General features: G+C 45.1%; 1 protein-coding gene across 8 annotated transcripts in view; it reads right to left on the minus strand.

The window, feature by feature from the left end:
- The window catches only part of Atxn2 (ataxin 2), a 93,895-nt gene that overhangs the window by 64,385 nt on the left and 7,899 nt on the right, over positions 1-21,611 (minus strand). For all 8 annotated transcript variants that reach the window (XM_032887100.1, XM_032887107.1, XM_032887105.1 and 5 more), the window contains exon 2: positions 748-784. In XM_032887100.1, the coding sequence (XP_032742991.1) occupies positions 748-784 (37 nt within the window). The remainder of the gene's footprint in view (positions 1-747; positions 785-21,611) is intronic.

A 21,611-nucleotide genomic window follows, 5' to 3' on the forward strand; every position in this document is an offset into this window, starting at 1 on the left:
CACTCTCAGCAAGAAAACCTGAGTAAGAAAACCATGTTTCCAAACTCAGTGACAGCCAGATCTTTATGGGTTTGAGGCCAGCCTGGTCTACGTAGAAAGTTCCAGACAGCCAAGACTACATAGTAGACCCAGCGCCCAAAAGACAAACAGGTAGGCAGCAGTGGTTCACACTCCTAGTCTCAGCACTCAGGAGGCAGAGGCAGGCAGATCTCTCCGAGTTTGAGGACATCCTGGTCTACAGAAGTTCCAAAACAATTAGGATTACACAGAGAAAACCCTATCTCAAAAAATCAAAAAACAAAACAAAACAAACAAGCAAAAAAAAAAAAAGAAAAAAAAACCCCAACCAAACAAAAAACCCACCAATCAATGGCGGCTTCTCCTATGGAACTTCATGTTCTTTGTGTCTATTTTAACTTCACTGGTAAAAGTTAGAAAATGTCAGACCAGAAGGTATTTTCCAAGGAGAAAAAAATGACAATAAAATAGACAGCACACTAATCCTAACAAAAACCTAAGACCTTTGCAAACTCTGGTCCTGGAACATCAGCATTACATAGTCCACAACACTGTTAACAGAAAAGCATACATCCCCGAGAAACAACTCAGAATCAACAGCTTTGTAGTAAGCTGACTGACCGATAGATTACTGATAGCACAATTTCAGATTTAATTCTTTGCTTTATTATTGAGTCTGTAGTTAGAAATCACACTTTAAATATCTTCCAATTAAATATAGTTACTCACCGTAGGCTGAGGCAGTCCTTTGCTACTGTTCCGACCTCTGCAAAGATTAATAAATATTGTTTTGTTAAATTCAATCTTCATTTTATTTAAATTAAAGAGAACATAAAATATAATCTTCTAATTCTACTCAAACACAGGCCAGGCTGAGTGTGGAAGGGGCCATCCTGTGTGACAGGAAATCTCAGTGGCTGTGTGCTACCAGGCCAGGGAGAGACTGCCACAGAGAGGGAGACGAAACACAACTCGTTTTATCAAACCCAAACCGGTGAGGCAGGTGGAGTGCCACATGCATGTAATCCCAGCTCTCGGGAGACAGAAGCAGGCAGCCTGCTCTACACAGTGAATTCCAGGACAGCCAGAGCTACTGAGTGAGACCTTTACCCTAAAAACTAAATAAACAAAACCAAATGCATAACAGAAGAGTGAAGCCAGCCGAGCTGGTACAGTGTAGTGAGCAGTGTGTGGCTGCACTCACCCTTCAGAGGCTGAGGCAGTGGGATGCTGTGGTGTGAGCTCAGCCAGGGCTGTAGAGCACACCTCATCTCCCTACCCCAGTAAGCGTCTGAAGGACAATGGCACGCAAAGCAGCCATACTCTTAGAAGCAGGGCGTGGTGGCACACACTTGGGATCAACAGAGCTGACTGACACCCCAATCAGCTCTCATTTTCTCCATCTCTAAAAGCAACTAAGTGTTTATAACTAACTGCAGGAAAAACTACCAAAAGTAAGTGAAAGCAGGGCTTTTCAGAAGGCTCAGAAGGCACGAGCTACAAGTCTGAAGACTTGAATTCAATCCCCAGGACCATACAACAAAAGGAGAATCAACTTCTATAAACTGTCCTCTGACCACTACATGTATGCTGGGACACACACACACACACACACACACACACACACACACACACACATGCACACCCACACACGCACACACACACCACACACACACACACATGCACACACACACATGCACACCCACACACCACACACACACACGCACACATGCACACCCACACACCACACAGATACACGCACGCACACACACGCGCACACACACACAAATAAATCAATGTTTAAACATCAGATAGTTGTAAACACTTTGACTTCTAAACACCACGTCTCTGTCAGATCTGGCATGTGATATGGCAGGCCTCGTGGTCCACAGCTGTAATCCCAGCTTAGGCAGTGAGCTAGCCTGGGCTACACTGTCAAAACTCAGGAATTGTTCACCAAGCCTTTCCTTACCACCCTCTCCCTTAGAAAGACACAGCACACAAGACTCGGCTGCCAGGCTGGGGTGGCTCACTCGGTGGTCGAGTGTGCTTGCTTAGTGGTTTGAGTCCTAAGCTCAGGTTCCAGCACTGCAGAGACAAACAAAGCCCGCATTAAATAACATAAACTCAGCTACCAAATGGTGCCGTGTAATGAGGACTATTTTCAAGTGAACTAGAGGATTCGTCCGAGATCCCATCAGAAGCAAAATTCAAAGATGTTCAAATCACTTGTATGGTATTGCATGACCTACATGTCTTGTTTAGTATTTAATATCCAGTCAAATGTAAACGCTATATACACACGACTGTATTTAGAGAGTGACAAGAAAGACAAATGAAACCACGATGCACAGTCCTTGCTGGTACAGTTTCCACCAATCCTTTCCATCCTCTGTTAGTTCAATAGAGCCTACACAACCTAAGCCTTCTTCTAAGGGAAAAGATTGAGTTTCTCACAAATAACAAGGAATCCTACATTTCTCTTCCACATGTTGTGAACACAACTGAAATCCCATTTTAAAGTTGTTGGGTTTTTTGGATTTTTTTGTTTTAAATGTACGTGTAGCTGAGCGCCCTCCTGCCTGCATGTCTGTGCACCTTCTATGTGCCTGGTGCCCACAGGGCCCGGAGGACACTGATCCCCAGGAACTGGTGTTACAGAATATTATAAGCAGCCATGTGAGTGCTGAAAAACAAACCCGGGTCCTCTACATGCGCGGCCAATGTCCTTAAGCACTGGGACTTCTGTCCAGCCTTTGAAATTCCATCTTAATACAGTAACCACACGCTCCACTTGAGTCAAAATTTGAAAAGTCAATGAAGAGCTTGCCTAGAGCAGGGTTGCCAACTCACGGCAGCAGGCTAGCAGAACTCCAAGGCAGCCCACTACCTAGTCTCTCCACTCTCCAACTGTCTTCCTCACCTCACTCACTCAGGAAACCTGGCTTAGGCTGGATGACCTCTCATTTCTTCCAGAGATTCTAGAATGCTATGCTTCGCACACTGTAAAAATGTTCTTGTCACCTGCAGAGTGCCTCAGCAGGTGAAGGCACTTGCCACCAAGCCTGACAACCCGCGTTCTATCCTCTGGGTCCTCATAGAGAGAACTCTCACAGGTTGTCCTCTGACCTGTACATTCCAGTCAGGAGCCATTTGAAAAGAGAAGGAAAAAAAAGAATCGAAAAGCCTGAAGAACCTGACTTCTAACTTGTCCCAGGTCTTGCTAAGAGCCAAGTCCAATGTTTCGCACTGGACTCTGACCAACCACCTGTTTCACAGTTGATGGACGTGAACCTTGACCCAAACCACCCAACCCACTCCATGTGCAGTAAGGCCTGCTGCAGCTAGGCGCACCTCATCGATGCCCGGGCTTTTGTTCCCGGGGTATGCGTTCTTACTCTTAGGATCCTATCACAACCCAAGAACTTCCTGGCACCCTTCAAACTTTACAGTTAAGGGTTAAAAGACAGGCTGAGTTAGTAAGTGTAGCCGGCCCTGGTTTTCCCCCCAGTACCACACAAAAATCAGGTACAGTGACACACACTTGCAATCCTAGCACTAAGAAGCAGGATCAGGAGTTCAAGGTCTGGACCACAAAGATGGTTCGGTATTAAAGGTTCTTCCACAGGTCTGATTCTATTTACAGCAACATTGTGGGGTAGCTCGAAATTGCCTGTAACTCTAAGATTAGGAGAATCTAACATCCTCTTCTGGCCTTTGCAAGCACTGCACACATATACACACAGACACTTAAAACATAAGTCTTAAAACAGAAGCAGTTTGACAGACCGTGGTAGCCCATGCCATTAATCCTAACACTGGGGAGGCAGAGGCACTCGATCTCTGTGGGTTCAAGGCCGGCCTCGGCTATTCGAGAACTTGCACCCAGCCTAGACTATATGAGAACCTGTCTTTAAAAGAGCCACCTCCTCCTTAGGGTCCAGCTGGGTAAATAGATGGAACTAGAAAAAAACATATTTAGTAAGGAAACCCATACCCATAAAGACAAATGTCACATGTCCTCTCTCATCTGAGGCGCCTAGTTCCAAATCTTCAGGTGTGAGTACATATTCTGGAGTAACTTCAGAAAACAGGAAAGGAACCATTGAAAACAGGTGTCGTGGTACACACCTTTAATCCCAGCACTTAAAATGCACAGGCCAGCCTGGTCAGCATAGTGAATCCGAGGGCAGCCAGTACTACACAGAGACCCTGCCTCAAAAATCAAACAAACAAAAAAAACAAATAAAAAACAAAAAAAGCATTGGGGAGGGAGGGGATAGTAGGGAAATGGTAAGATCTTTAGGGAGGTAAATATTAGAGGAGGAAAGAGGGTATTACATACATAGTTTCGATGTATTTGTCTCATGGGCTGACAACACTTTCTCCAAAAGCCAAAGGCATGCTAACCAAAAAAAAAAAAACAATACTCAGACATGAGAACCCCTCTTCTGAGTTGTTGGTCAGGGCTGTCCAAGACTTTTAAACAAACGATATACTGCTACTGCCCTTGGGTGACCCCGAGGTAAACAGTAAGTCAGTCTCTATTGCTGAAGACACCATGCACTTTAGAGGCAGGACCCACAGGCACCTGAGCTGGAACTGACCCGAATGCTTCCCCCCGACAGACTAGCTGTCACGGTGACACCATGCAAGCTTACAAAGGAGGCAAGCAACCAGCAGTCTGACCCTAACCCTACCCAGCTGTGATGCCTATGAACTACAGCAATGACCAGCATGGTGGGGTCACCCTCGGGGTGCAGTAGTGGCACACCTTGGCAGTAACCAACAACTCTCGAATTGGACCTAAGACCCACTAAGTAAGAGAAAAGCCATACCCTGGTCCTGGAAACCTGGCCAACTCCTCAGTGCCAGTGAAGCCGTGGCTTAGGGACCCTACGGTTCTTTACTAAAACAGCAGAACCCCTAACTCAACTCTAGACATTTTTGTTCTTATACCCACAGATAGGTGTAGTCCTCACACCTCATCCAGGAAGCTTCTCTTTTTGACAGATAGGAACCATTACAGAAACATACAGCCAATCAAAATGCAGCATTATGGAGCCCAGAACCAGTGGATACATCTACAAAATTCCCCCCCTAAGGCTCAGGAACACTGCAGAAGAGAAGGTAGAGAGACTGTAAGAACCAAAGAATCAGGGAGTCTGCTGTGAGGTTGTGTCTCCTAGTAATGACACAGCTGTAACCATAGTCTCACCAACATGACTGCCGTAACATGAGCGGAGACAACACTGACAGACATAAAGTGGATGGGAGAAACCCACAAGGCTTACAGAGAACTGCAAGCAACTTAGGAATGCTGAGAGTGACAGTAACGGACAGACACTCTCCAGGAAAGTGTACACTAATTGGTTATCTATGACAAACGCTCAGCCCTGAAAACATACATATGAGAGACAGACTGATCAGATTATAGTTAGGAATATACTCATAAACATATATGCATGAAATAACAATGAAAAAAGGTCATAAATTTGAAAAAGAGCAAGGAGAATAGGAGAAGGAGGGGAATTTGGAGGGAGGAAAGGGAATTATTTAATCCTATAATATCAGAAAGAAAAAGATATTCACTTGATATGGTGTCATTAACCCCAGGAAGTAGAAGCAGGAGGATCTCTGAGTTCAAGACAAGGATGGCCTTTCTGAGTTGAGTTTCAGGCCAGCCAAGGCTACAAAATGAGACTCAGTCTCAAAAAAAAAAGAAGGAAGAAGGAAGGAAGTAAATAAAGAGGGCTGAGAGTCAAGAGAAGGCTCAGCAGTCAGGAGCGCTGCTGCTCTTCCAGAGAGGATGCTGGTTCACTGTTCGGTGCCCACATTGAGCAGCTCACAACTCCCTGTAACTACAACTCCAGCAGCACCAACACCTTTGGCTTCTGTGAACACCTACACTAACGTGCTCATTATCCAAAGAAAACACACACAAAATTAAAAATACTAAAAAATAAAATTTTTAAAATCCAATTTTACGGGGCTGAAGAGATGGCTCAGCGGTTAAGAGCACTGACTGCTCTTCCAGAGGTCCTGAGTTCAAATCCCAGCAACCACATGGTGGCTCACAACCATCTATAATGAGATCCGATGCCCTCTTCTGGTGTGTCTGAACAGCTATAGTGTACTTATATATAATAAATAAATAAATCTTTGAAAAAAATTCTTTAAAAAAAAAAATCCAATTTTACTGTTGGCAGAGGCAGGCAGATCTTTCCGAGAGGCCAGAGTATGAATCGTAATGTGCATGTGTGTTTTCCATGTCTTTACAGTGAATGGAGGGTCATTCGGCGCTCCAAAGGGGTCTCGACCCACTTATTTTTAGTCTTGGGGGCTCTGGAGGGGGTGTGGGGGTGGAGACATGAGTCTCGTGTATCTCAGGTCGGCCCTGAAGTTTGTATGTAGCGGAGGGCAACCCTGGACTCTTGGTCCTCCAGCTTCTACCACCCGAGTGCTGGGATTACAGGAGAGCACCAGTGCCCAGTTTCAGGCTATGCAAGCACCTGCTCACTGAAGTACATTCCAGCTCTCCATTCCTTCACTAGCACTAGACCCAACCATCTATTTCATACCAACTAAGTTAAGTAGCCTTATTGGGTACTTGGAATAGAAAGGTTTTGGGTTTTGGATTTCCAATTTCTCTGGGCTTTAGAATAAGGAGGTGTCTTGGGATGGGACCCAGGTTTAATATTTCCTGAGTACCTGTGCATATAAGCTGAAGGTGTCGGTATGCAGAACCGTAGGTGGCCACACATTCTGACTACCGCTTCATGCAGAACTCCCCCTGTAGCATCATGCTGGCACTAAACACATTCAGACTGTGGACCTGTGGACTCTCTCATTTTCCAACCAGAGAGGCTCTACATGAGACAAATACTGACTCTCAAACAGTAAAGACAGACCAGCACAATGTCTCAGCCAGTACGGGTACTTACTGGCAACCTCAGTTGAATCCCCAGAACCCACATCATAGAAGGAGAGAACTTACTCCCTCAAATCACCCTCTGACCACCTTTAAGTCTATGTGCCCACCCCCACCACCCGCAGCGTACACGAAAATACAAATAAAGTTCCAGACCAGCCACAGTAAAATTTTTTTTTATACTATCTCATTAAAAAAAAAAAAAAAGAGGTGGGGCTGGAGAAACAGCTTAGCAGTTAAGAGCACTTCCAGTTCTTCCTGAGGGAGAGAGTTCAGTTCCCTGGACCCACATCAGGTGACTTACAACCATCACAACACCAGCTCCAGGGCATCCATACCTCCAGAACCTGGAATCATGTGTACATACTCACATGCAGACACACATACCTATTACAAAATAATAAAAATAAATCTTAAAAATTAAAATAATTTAAAATGCTGGCTGTAGGTTGGGGATTTAGCTCAGTGGTAGAGCGCTTGCCTAGCAAGTGCAAGGCCCTGGGTTCGGTCCCCAGCTCCGAAAAAATAAAAATAAAAAAAAAAGAAAGAAAGAAAAAAATGCTGGCTGTATTACTATAAGAAAACCTGCACATGAAATAACCTCTACACTGCTTCAGAGTAACAGGAAGAAGGAAAGAGACGGTGTATGACGCAAGACCAGCGTGACTTGCTAAGTACTGAAGTGGCAGGTGTTCAAGGGTCATCATACCAGTCTGTCTACTTTCCTGCAAATCCCTTAAAAATCCCAAGTGCTACAAAAGATGCTCATCAAGCACCTGTATCTATCAGGACAGAGAGACACATGCACAAAAGATCCTAACCGCCACTGGTAGGTTACCCTTGTCAGCTAAATCCAAAATGTGATCAATTCAACATAAAAAAGATTTCATTAAAAATTAAACAGGAAGCTGGAGAGATGGCTCAGAGGTTAAGAGCACTGTCTGCGCTTCTAGAGATCCTGAGTTCAATCCCCAGCAACCACATGGTGGCTCACAACCATGAAATGGGATCTGATGCCCTCTTCTGGCCTGCAGACATACATGCAGGCAGAACACTATATACATAATAAATTAATCTTTAAAAAAGAATTAAATAGAGGGGCTGGAGAGATGGTTCAGCAGTTAAAAGCACTGACTGCTCTTCCAGAGTTCAACTCCCATCTGTAATGTGATCCGATGCCTTCTTCTGGTGTGTCTGAAGACAGCTACAGTGTACTCATAAATAAAATAAATAAATCTTTAAAAAGAAAAGGAAAAAGAAAAATGGAGGTTGGGTGGCTCAGATGGGAAAAGCACCTACTGTCACCTCTGACAACCTGAGTTCAATCCCACAGACACACAAGGTGGAAAGAAAGTCACTCCAGAAAGCTGTCCTCTGACCTCCACATGCATTCTATGGCATTCCCATGCACATGTCTGCTTGCCTGCGTGCCCTCACACTAAATAATAAACAAACAAGTGGAAGGGACTAGGGAGGCTATATTCTTGCAGAGGACCCAGGTCCAGTACCCACATGGCAGCTCAACCTACTGTTAAATCTGGTCCCAGGGGATCAAACTCCTACTTCTAGCCTCACCAGGCATCCATACACACAAACGCACATTTAAAAAGAGAAACCTGAGAGGGAGTACATGCTTTTAATCCCAGCACTTGAGAAGCAGAGGTAAGTGGATCTCTGAGTTTAAGAACAACCTGGTTTTTATATGTTAAGTCCTGGGCCAGACAGAGCTACTTAGTGAGACCTCCTCAAAAGAAAACAAGGAAATCTAAAATCACCAAACTCCTAGGAAAATCAGCACTGTGACCTTGGATTCTTCCTTCTGTTTTGTTTTTTGATATAGGATTTCTCAGTGTTGCCCTGGCTTCCTAGAACTCACTCTGTAGACCAGGGTAATCTCAAACTCAGAGATCTGCCTGCCTCTGCCTCCTGAGTGCTGGGATTAGAGGTGTGACCATTACCGATGGCTGTGACTTTGAATTCTTAAATATAACATTAAAAGCATCATAACTGAAGAGTCAGCCTTAGGGTGGTGATTTATGATGTAGTCTCAGCTGTGTGGGAGACTGAAAAAGAAGGTGCTCTTGAACTCAGGAATTTAGCACCAGTTTTGATAACATGCAATATGCCTCTTCAAGCCAACATTCAATATTAAGGAGGAGTGGTGTGTGAACTCTATAATTCACTAACAAAAATATAACCAAAAACCTAGTTCAAAAACAGCAAAAAACAAACAAAACCAAAATACCACCACCACCAAAACCCAGATCAATAGATGTTCAAAGGTCAATTAAGAACACCTGATGAGGGGTTGGGATTTAGCTCAGTGGTAGAGCGCTTGCCTAGCAAGCACAAGGCCCTGGTTCAGTCCCCAGCTCCGAAAAAAAGAAAAAAAAAAAAAAAAAAAAGAAAGAACACCTGATGCTCTTCCAAAGAGCCAGGATGGGGACAGATCCCAGTACTCACATCAGATGGCTCACAATTGCAGTTCTGGGGATCAGACATCCTTTACTGACCTCTGCAGACACCCATACAGGTAAATAAATCATGAAATTAATCTAAAAATAAGAAGATGTTTAAGCAGCAAATAGTGGCCTGTCCCTGTAGACTCAGAATTCAGGAGGTGGAGTAAGAGAATCAGGAATGGAGGGACATCCATCCCTATTACATAGTGAACTTAACAACAGTCTGCATTCCATGAGACCCTGCCTCAAACAGATAAAAATAAAACATTCTCAGTATCACTAGTTTTTAGGAAATTGCACTTCACACCCATTATGGCAGCTTATGTAGCTCAGGAATTGACATATTTACCATTCAGGAAGCCGTGAATTATTTCCAACACTGTCTCCAACAAACACCAGAAATTAGCAAGCAGGTGAAAGCAGTGGGAAAATCAGAGCCCTTGTGTACCACTGGTAGGAAGGGAAGATGGAGTACCACACTGGTTAACATGGTGACTCCTTAAATCATTAAACACACAAGTTGTTGAGACAGATCAGTGAATAAAGGCATCCCTGGAATCCATAAAAGGGAGTGGAAGGTGAGAACTGGCTCCACAAAGGCCCCTGGCCTGTGTGCACACAAACATACACAGTGTGTGTGTGCATGTGAGTGTGTGTGTGTGTGTGTGTGTGTGTGTGTGTGTGTGCGCACATGTACTCGTGTGTCTGACACGCCCACATTAATCAAACAGAGAGTCGTTGGTCAGGGTCTTGCAATCGCTCTGTTGCCATCAGAAGTAGACACTACAGCTCTTAGTAATAGAGACATAGACACCACATACTGTGGATGCAGGACAATGAAAGCCCACTGTAACAGAGTCAGGGGCTTCCCTGCTGGTTAGCTAGCTTTCACAGCTCCTGAAGGTGCTCACAAGCTGCCCGGAAGAAAGACTGATATGAACCTGAACAGAATCTTCACCCTGAAGTGAACCCTACAAGCCATGCACCAACCTATCCACCAAGGTGTGCAACTGTTACAGCAATGGCATCGCTTAGTAAGCGGGGCACTTTCTAACTGGATGTAAGGCCTGTTCCACAGGAGAATATTCATGCCTGTCTGACACCATAAAGCTACTCAAGAGTCCACGGCTAGGAGAGTTACAGGCTATATGGAGACAAGCTAGTGCTGTTTTTCTAAGTGGACATGGTATCAAGTTACTCTGTAAATATTTCTGTCCATCCCTTGGTCAGAGGCAGCAACTAGTCCAAGTACAGAGAATGAGTGACCACTGCACGCTAGGCCTGAAACAAGACTTCCATGTGCATCACCCCTGCCACGGTCAGACAGAACCAGACAGGAAGGGCGCTGGGAGTTTAAGGCCAGAGTGTACAGATAAGGCACAGCAGTTGTGCTAAAGAACTTAAGCAGTTGGGGTTACCTACACAAGACTGGGCGTACCCATAACCCAGCACAGACAGGACATGGGATCTTAGGGTCCCACCCATCTTGGGGGGAGGGGTTCTACTGGAAATGAACAGCTGCCAGAGGGTCTTGTCTTCAGTGCTGTAGTACCCTTCTGCATAAGTAACTCCCAACCTACAATCATGTAAGCAACTCTCATCAAAGTAAGCAGTCACCAAAAGCCAAACAACAAACAGACAGGAAAAATGGAGGGGGGATTGGTTGGGGAAAAGGGGTTTAGCAGGAATAGAATCGGGTTAAGAAAATTTTGGGAGTGGGGAACGACCAATAGACACTGTGTACATCAATGAAATCAGTAAAGGGCATTATTTACATCAAATAAATAAATACAAACTAGAGTAATTGGGAAAATTTTAAATAGAATGACCACGAGATCCAGTAGTTCTGTTTCTGGGCATATATCACAGAACCTGAGTGAATCAGCGAGTCATCGAGGACAGCTACACACCATGTTTACCCAAGCAGTATCACCCGCCGCGGGAAGAGTGTTAGAATGCACACTGGTGGGTAAGTGGCAGACACGGGGTAACATGTGGCCCACTTACAACGGAATGCTGTATTAATCATAAAGAAAGAACTCTCCAGAGCTGGAGAGACAGCTCAGTACTTCCTGGTCTGACAACACAGGATGATCTCAGTTCAGTTCCCAGCTTACAAGCTGCCTGTAACTCCAGCTCCAGGGAAGGTGCCCTCTTCTGGCCTCAATGGGCACCTACACTCACATGCATATACCCCACAGACCCGACACACACAAACACACACACTAACTTTAAAAAGTAACAAAAATAAACCTTTCAACTCCCTCAAGTTCTTGTGTGTTAGAACACAAAGGACTCTCGAAGCATGCTAAACTAAACAAGCTAACAGGAAAGCGAGCCTGCACAACTGCATGGAGAGCGGACAGTCACAGTCACAGAGACAAAACAGGATCCCCAGAACCAAACACAGGGGGAAAGGAACCACTGCATATCGGGCACACCAAACCTCCTTTGTGATCACGGAAACTGTTTAAAATTAATGCCAGTAGCAGCACTTACAAGTGAATAAAACCAGGGCTCAGTGGGTAAGAGATGGCTGACAGGCATGCATACAGGCAAAATAGAGTACACAAAATAAGTTTTTTAAAAAAAAGAAAGAACTGGCTGTTCTTTCAGAGAATCTGAGTTCAGTATCCAGCAGCCACATGGCACCTATCAACTGTAACTCTAGGACCACAGGATCCAATACCTTCCTTAGAGCTCAGCAAGCAACACGTAGCACTTAGTACACAGACATACATGCAGGCCAAACGCCCATAGACAGAAAATTTAAGTTTTGTAAAAAATTTGACGATTAAAATGGTTATGTGACAGGTGTGGCACAAGACTTTAATCCTAGCACTTGGCGGGGAATCTGAGTTTGAAGCCATCGTGGTCTGTAGAGTTCCAGGATAATCAGGACTACATAAAACCCTGTCTCGACCCTGACACTCACTCACTCTCTCTCTCTCTCTCTCTCTCTCTCTCTCACACACACACACACACACACACACACAAGTTATGCTATTTTACACAATTTGTCAGAGAGCTTACAACATCTTCCCAAAGGAACGAACACCATCTGCAAAAAGAATGTGAAGAACTAAAGTGACTAAGGGAGCTTCAGGGCTGGATATGGGGGACTCAAAAACAAGAAAAATTAATCCAAGCTGCTTTAAAAGTATCCAGCTTGTGGTCAAAGGCACTAAGAGAAAATTGGTGAGCTCAAAAGAAATTCAATTCCAGTAGGTTTGATGGACACGTGGGAAGGCGGCAGATAAGCAGTTGAAAAACCAGTGTCTAACTCCGAGTCCGGGAACTGCCCTTCGAAGGTACAGATCTGGCCAATCAGTACGTGGAGTCATGGCCCAGAGCAGCACCAAGCAAGCAGGAGGACCTAAGCTCAGTTCCCAGCACTGGGTACAGAAAGCTAGGTGTCAGGCTGGGCGTGTTGATCCACACCTTTGATCCCTCATCTCAGGAGGCAGAGGCAGTTGGATCTGTGTGAGTTCCAGGCCAGCCTGCTCTACAAGGTGAGTTTCAGGACAGCCAGGGGTCTGTAGAGAGTCCCTATCTTCACAAACAAAAACAAAAAACCATGAGTGGTGTAGATACCCTAGCTCAATTGCAGGGCCATTGAGACAGTTGAAAAAACAGGGTGGCAGACCCAAGGATGAGCTCTCCTCTACACACTTCTATGTACACATATCCACATATACATGCCAAATTTTGTGTGTGTGTGTGTGTGTGTGTGTGTGTGTGTGTGTGTGTGTGTGTGTGTATAAACAAAACCCAGTATCATCCCATTGACAGTTAATGTGATGTCCTACACAACCACTGTGGTCCAGACTGCAGACCTAAGGGCTACAAGTCAGGTGTGAAGTGGCCGACTGCACGGTAGCCATTCAGCAGTCAGCACACAGCGATGCACCATACATAAGCCACGTACAGTGGTCCCATAAGATTACACAGCCTAAGAGCTACAGGGGCCCCAAGCTATGTAATTACACTGTAGGTTAGTCCTCTAAGACTCTAATAACACAACTCCTTTATACTCTTGTAATATTGCCCAACTGTAAATAGTAATAGTGGCCCCAGCTCCAACCCAAAACCAGACTTGCTATAAGATATTGTCTAAAATACCCACTTTTCAATAAAAAATTACAGAGCCTAGGAAATCATGATCTCACCAACTAAGTAGAGAAACAGGAAACACAAACTGTTTCTGTGACCCAAAGTACAGTTTAAAAACTAAAACTAAAAGCAGTTGGGCGCATAGCTACAATGCCCGACTTGGGAGGCCGAGGCAGGAAAGGCCGTCGGGCACGGTGGATACACACACTAGAAAGACCCTGACTATCGCTAAAGATAGTCGCTCCAACAGGACCAGCCACAGGACAGTGTGATCACTTACTACGCAGGATCAAAAAAGCCACAGAAAGACAAGTCACTGGAGACAGCAGGGCTTCCACTCAGTGTTACTCCCTTACTTACCTGGGGAATGCACGGCCTTGGGCAAAAGAAATGAAACCCCAGGCAGCAGTGAGATGTCTGTTCCAATCAACTGTCGTGCAGCCTACCAACCTGAGCCTGAACCCAGGTGCTGAGCATTTCAAACACTTCTGCCTACCCTCGCTCACACACCTACACACAATAATAATAGAGCAGCATGGGAAACAGGTATCCAGCCCTTGAACCCCAGTGCTTGGAAGGCAGAGGCTGGAGAACTGCTGTTGTGTTCAAGGCCAGCCAGTGCTCCATAGTGAGAACCCGGCCATAAAATAAATAAATAATCATTAATTAATTGGTTGGTTAATTGGTTAATACATGGGCTGAAAAGACGGCTAAGCAGTAGCACAAGCTGCCCTCCAAAAGGCTCTGGGTTCAATTCCCAGAATCCACTTGGTAACTCACAGCCATCTGTAACTCCACCTCCAAGGGATCCAATACCCTTTCAGCCATCTAGGGGCCCAGCCAAACACACAGGCACGCACACATACACACATGCGCACACACAGAAACATGCATAATTTCTTAAAAAGGAGAAAACTTTTCAAGTTGAAAAGCATAACGGACAGAAATTCACTAAAGGGACTCAACAAACATTTGTAGCAAGGCAAGAAATCCCTAATAAGCCTGTGGAACAACACAGATTAGGAAACCTAAAGAAAGCCAGGTGAGGTGGCATAGACTGTGGATCCCAACACTCAGGAGGCAGAGGTAGGGGAACTCTGTAGGCAGGGGAAACTAGCCAGGGCTAGTTTAGACCCTGTCTAAAAAAAACGTTTTTAAGCCCAAAGAGGCATTCTCACAAAACTTTTGAGAGGTTGGGAGATGATTTACTAGTCAGTCTACAACACTGATTTCTACAGAGCTAGACACCTGCAACCCCATCACTATTCAAAGGAGGTCACTGGAGATCGTTCACTGACAGCCTAGCTCCAGGTTTCCTGAGGGCCTAGCCTCAAAGGAGTACAAGAGATAAAGAGCTGGACACTGAACGTGCCCTGTTGGCACACACGTGTGCACATACACTGTACACTAAAGACATTCTTAATGTAATATACTGCTAGCAACATAGAATCTCTTTTGTTTTGTTTTGTTTTGTTTTGTCCAAACAGGATTTCTCCATGTATCCTTGTCTATCCTGAAACTCTGTAGACCAGGTTGGCCAGATCTGCCTGCCTCTGCCTCCTGAATGCTGAGATTAAAGATGTATACCAACACCTGGCCCGAAAGAAACTCTTTAGAGCTGGACAAACTCTAAATGCTATTCATTCTCCCTCCTTGACCCCAACACAAACCAAAGACGAGCTAGGGAGCGAGTTTGTTTTCACTAGATAAAGTGCTTGCCACAAAATATATGGGCCTGGTTCCTGATACCTAGCACCACATAAAAGCCAAAAGCCAGGCACAGTGGCATCAATCTGTATATCCAGTACCGAGGGAACAGAACGGCAGATCCCCAGAACTCACCAGCCAACCAGTCCAACCAACTGGTTAGCTCTAGGCTCAATGAGAGGCAATGTCAGCCAACATCAGTCTCTGGCCTACAAATACCCAACCCTCATCCCCAACACACACACACACAAACCCATAGAATGTCAATAAAGGTAACTGCACAATAAAAGCTAGTGTAAACACCCTTTAAACCTGTTCTTTTAACTTACATTCAACTTTGTAAAACCCCATGTACTATCAGATACAGCACCTCATGACCACTGTTCAAGCAAGACCTGCTTGAGCTACAGAATAAGGCTTTTTTTCCAAGACAGGATTTCTCTGTGTACCAATCCTGGCATCCCAGAAACCTGCTTTGTAGATTAAGCTGGCCTCGAACTCACAGAGATCCACCTGCCTCTACCTCCCAAAACTTTTTATAAGCCAAATTTGAAGCAAGCTTTATTGAATACTAACAGACTTTGGTCAGGACTACTCCCTGGAACAGAGTCCAGCTGAGTGGAAAACAAAACAAAGCAAACCTAGGGCCACCAAGATTCACAACTTAAGTTCTAGCCCTGAGATGCACATGCACACATGCACATGCGCACACACATACATACACACACACACAAAGTGGAAGTAAATTTGTACATGGCCTACAAACATCACCCATACACTCTAAGCGACCCGAGTAGGCCAGAAGAGGGTACTGGTATTGGATCCTCTGTGACTGGAATTACAGACAGTTGTGAGCCACCATGTATACGCTAGGCATTAAATCCAGGTCCTCTGGAAGAGGAACCAGTACTCTGAAACACAGAGTCATCTCTCCAGAGAAATGCACTAGAATACCACTGCACAGCTACCTTTACTAAATTAAGCTAAGGGTTAGCACACAAAGGGCTGGCAGAGAAACCAGAAGTAGCAGCTCATACACTAGGTGGGTAACACGTCAGCAGTCACAGCAGCTACATTCAGTCAACACTGCAAGGTGGAGGCACATCCTCTGGTCCCTGTCCCCAGCACTGGAGGCAAGGGGAGTATTATTTAAAAGCTCCATCGGCCTGGTGGCTCACACCTGTAATCGCAGCAATGGGGAGGGTGAGCGGGAACAATTACCAGGAGTCTAAAGAAACCAGAGTTAAGAGTCCCTGCCTCGGGTTGGGGATTTAGCTCAGTGGTGAGAGCGCTTGCCTAGAAGGCCCAAGGCCCTGGGATTCGGGTCCCCAGCTCCGAAAAAAAGAACAAAAAAAAAAAAAAGTCCCTGCCTCAAAACAGAGAATCTGATTGGCTCTCCAACATTCTTCCCTTTCACCATCAATTATGTCATTGCCCACTATTTAAATATGACTTTTGGGGTGACAAAGATGACCCCGCAGTTTAAGAGCACTAGCTGCTCCTGCAAAGGACCGGAGTTCAATTCCCAGAACTCACACACATCAAGTGGCTCACAACTGCCAGGGGATGCGATATCCTCTTCTGGACTCCAGTGGTACATACACGTACGTACACACGTACACACACACACACACGCACGCGCGGGCACGCACAAATAAAAAAATGTTTTAATCTTTTTACACTAGGGAGGGAGAAGTAGAAGGATTTCTGTAAATTTGGGGCCAGCCTGGTCTACACAACAGGTTCCAAGACAGCCAGGGCTTCATAGGCCTGTCTCAAAAAAATTAAAAACTTATTATTTTTTTTAATCTGACATTCGCAGCATTAACTGCTCCCTTCTTTTTTTTTTTTTTAAAGATTTATTTATTTATTATATATAAGTACACTACGGCTGTCCTCAGACACACCAGAAGAGGGCATCAGATCCCATCACAGATGGTTGTGAGCCACCATGTGGTTGCTGGGATTTGAACTCAGGACCTCTGGAAGAGCAGTCAGTGCTCTTAACCGCTGAGCCATCTCTCCAGCCCTAACTGCTCCCTTCTATAACACCATCAGTGTGTGCCACTGCAGTGTGCACTCTGCTGCTGCTGCTACACTTGAATGACACTGACAATAAGCTGAGCTCAAGCACACAGACATTTTTGAAATAACAGTGGTGGGTGTGGTGACTGAATTTGATCATTAGCAGCACAGCCACCTATCTGTTGGTGGCTGGTGGCATTAACCCGCTTATTCTGCAGTTATAAGTTTGCTCCTATCTCACCATTCACGGTTAAACTGAAGCCCCCAGACATTAATGCAAGGCACTGGGTCCTGATGCCACTTGAACTGTACCTCCCTGAAGCTGCGAGAACACAGGCAAGGCCCTTTTCCTTCAATAAGACTGTGTAACTCAACTCGGTTGAGCCTATGAAGACTATATTTAAGAAGGTAAATGAAGAGCAGCAGGCTTTACCTCACGCCAAATGAATACTGTGTGCTCCACCTATGGAGGGACTTACTACCACAGACAATAGTGTGGACTTGACTCTGGCAAGACTGAGCCCCACTAATAGTCTCTCCACAGAAGGTGGCTGTGATGATTTCTGATTTCTAAGGCTCTGGAGAACGCAGGACAACTCAGAAAAGCAGGGGGCATGCTAAGAAACATGTGCTGGAGGAGGGGTTGGAGCCCAGGTGTGGCGCTACAGCAGAGCACAGGCTCACCATGTGAGGCCTGGAGTAGCCTGACTCATTAAGTAGGGGTTTTTGAGGGTTGGAGTAGGGGTGAACCTAATTCTAGTGGCAGTTACACAGCCAAAGATGAAACTTGGTAAATATCATTGGCTTTAGTTTCTTCACCTGTAAGTAGACTGAGTACTGAAAACCACCAGAACCTTCCAGCTTCAAATCTGAATGGTGTTAAGTGGAGAGCCAGGAAAGAACTGACAAGATAAAAGGTAAAGAGTTCAATGCCTCACTGTGTGTGGGGTGCCAGGCATGAAGGCAGAGCATGCACTCCACCACAGACCTATACCCCACCCTACTTGTGCTTCTTCCTAAAAGTATAAGACACACCTTTAGAGACACAGAAACTGAGTCCTCATGCAAACGGCCAGTCACCTTCTCTGGGCCAGGAGATACAATCAAACAACAAAGCTGCAGCCTGAGACAGCTTAACTGCGTTAGGAGGAAGTGAATCCAGTCTCCAGTTCAACTACTGCACCTGAAGCCTCCACACACTGTGATGATGTCATCAAAGCCATCGGCTCAGGAGGGCAGAGCCACACAATGCAATGCAGCTGTGTGGTCCTGCCAGGGACTGTGGGCCAACCGCCTTTTAAACACTGCAGCTTATACCCAGGGGTCAGAGCTACGCTCAACCTTGGCAGCAAAGTGTTCTTTCTGCAGTGCCCAGTAGTTACCCCAGACCCATACCTGGTCAGAAGCTGAGAATAAGTGCGTGTTGAGTGCTTGGCCCTAAGTAGGACACCTAGATCAACACACCTGGCCTCGGGCTTCAAGCAACATCATGAGATAAGAGGCAGAAAGAAGTTACAAAGCACGGGCTGGGGAGGAGTGTTTCAAATGCTGTCTTCTGAACACTCACGAGATGACTGCAGCTACAATCACTTGCACAAGACCTATACACGAGCAAACCAGTATACGCTCACACCTCAACAGACAGCACTAACTGGTCTCAGGGAGTTACAAAAATGTAGGGCCGGATGTTCTGGCACATACCTTTAATTCCAGCACTAGGGTGGCAGAGGCAGGCACATCTGTCAGAGGCCAGCCTTGTCTACATAGCAAACTGCACCCTAACCAGAGCTAGTAGCGAGGAATACCCCCACCTCGACCAAAAACACTTTACTCCTTTTTTTTTTTTTTTCCTTTTCTTTTTTTCCCGGAGCTGGGGACCGAACCTAGGGCCTTGCGCTCGCTAAGCAAGCGCTCTACCACTGAGCTAAATCCCCAACCCAAAAACACTTTAAAGTGACTTCATAATCTAATCAGTAATGACCTGCAGTTTGAAAAATTCTTTGAAAGCTATTAAAAATAATTTAACCTTATGAGTCACCACTGTGAGCATGTTAACTACACTGTGCAATAAGGCAGTACTGCCCTAGGGCCTATGGACCAGGTCATCCACTCAGTCAAAACACCCCGCAGGGTGTGCTTTCTAGGGCCTCCTGACTGACTACAACCCCACAGTTTCTCACCCACATCTCACAGTTTCCCACTGCTCTCAATGACACCGGCCTCTCAAAGGTCTACCTTTTGATTCACTGGCAACCTGAAAGCTAAGTATTTTGTGTCTTTTGTTTTGTTTGTTTTGTTTTAAATTAAACTATGCAGGAAGTTAAGGAGTGTGATGCATGTCTGATACATACAAGGCCTTGGGTTCAATGTTCAGCACTGGAAAAAAACCTTTCCCTGAGCTACAGCCAAGTTTAAGGCCAGCCTAGAATGTGTGAGACGCTGCCCTTTAAAAAGCAAACATTCAAGCAGATTTCACATTACATTTATGCAGAATTATACAAACTAAAAACAATTAAGGAACTTACTATGTGAGCCAAACTCAAATCTCGGCTTTGCCTTTTGTCTTGTTCTCTGTGGTGCTGGGTAGGGGTCTAACCCAGAGCCCAACAGGAAAGAGCTGGGTGAGGACTGCTCTAGGGAGCTGCACGCACAGCCCTCCCGCCATCTTGTTGTCTGCACTTACGGAAGGGAGGGGCAGAATAAAAATCAACGAAGGTTGCTTTTGGCAGGCCACCTAATCTCCCAAGGCTGCAAAGTTAGTTCTATTTTGAAAGATTTTTCTTCTGCTTCTTTTTTCACACTCTAAAATTCTATCATCTCAAGAAAAAAAATTCTTTAAGATACAAACTACTGAACTCAAAATCTAATCTATGAAGCCGGAGAGACGGCTCAACAGTTAGGAGGACCTAGTGCTCTTGCAGAGGACCTAAGTTTAACTCCCAGCACCCAGGTTGATCAACTCACAGCCTAAGACTTCAGCTCCAGGGGACCTGACACCATCTTCTGGCCTCCAGGAAAACTGCATTCATGCACATTTCTCCCAGAAACGCAAAGGTATCACATCACTAAAAAATTAAAACAAGAGGCTGGAAAACTGACTCAGTGGTAAAAAGCACTGACTGTTCTTTCAGAAAGCACACAATTCAGTGCCCAGCATCCACACAGTGGCTATGTATCTCCACTCCTCTGACCTCCAAAGGACACAGGCATGCATGACCATGGTGCATATACACACATGCACGTAAACACTCAGCAGCATAAAATAATCTGAAGATATGTTTAAGTATAAAATAAAAACCCTGGGGTTGGGGATTTAGCTCAGTGGCAGAGCGCTTACCTAGCAACCGCAAGGCCCTGGGTTCGGTCCCCAGCTCCAAAATAAATAAAAAAAAAAAAAAAAAAAAAAAACCCTGACAGCTAGGAGGCAGAGGCAGACAGATCTGTGAGTCCAGTACAGCCAAGGCTACCCAGGGAACCTTACCTTGGGGACAAAAAATCTACGTACCACATCTCTATCAGTATCATATATGAGGCTGTGATGGTGGCTATCTTAATAAAGGAAAAGAAAAACTTTCAGTATTCTACTTTGCATCCCAGTGAGACTTTATTTATCGAGATTCTCTTTATGTAGCTGGCCTAGAACTCGGATTAGCCTTTAAATAAAAAGACTGCTTGCCTGTCTCTGGAATCCAAGAATTAAAAGCATGCATCAACACACCTGTCAGTATTTTGCTTTTCTGGAAGTACCCTAAAACTTCCAATGAGAAAACAAAAATCAAACCCATTTATAAGTGAATACTCAGCTTCCTTATCTCACAAATAAGTCTGTTCTGCACTCTAGGACAGTGTTCACCTCTGTCACAGACTATGTCCCATACATATCCCTATTATACACCATATCTCACAAGTCTGTTTTTCCAAACACTGGACAGACATGGCTTATAAACAAATTATAGGATCTCGATTGTTTTAAACAGGAAGACAGCTGCGGCACAACCACCTATAGAACTAAATGTGTGCTTCAAGACACAGGTCCTCATGAAGAGGTGCAGCACACTCTGCTCAAAGGTATGAGGCTCTTCCACTTTAAGAGCATTTAGTCTGATGGCTCCTGCCTATGATCCGCACAGTCAGGAAACCAAACAGAACCACAGATTCAAGACAAGCCTAGGAAAAGTAAGGCCCTGTCTGTCCCTAAATAAATCACATTGCCATCATATGTGACACTAGTTTTAAGATATGGATCCAAAAGTGTCCTTATAGTTCTAGTCTTCACCAGCACCAACTCCGGGCAGCTTCCTGAAAGCACTCTCTGTGTGACAGCTAAGCAAGCAGCGGCCAGTGAGCAGCACTGG

The sequence above is a fragment of the Rattus rattus genome, chromosome 16 (assembly GCF_011064425.1).
Source record: "Rattus rattus isolate New Zealand chromosome 16, Rrattus_CSIRO_v1, whole genome shotgun sequence".
In the NCBI taxonomy this organism is placed as follows: Eukaryota; Metazoa; Chordata; class Mammalia; order Rodentia; family Muridae; genus Rattus; species Rattus rattus.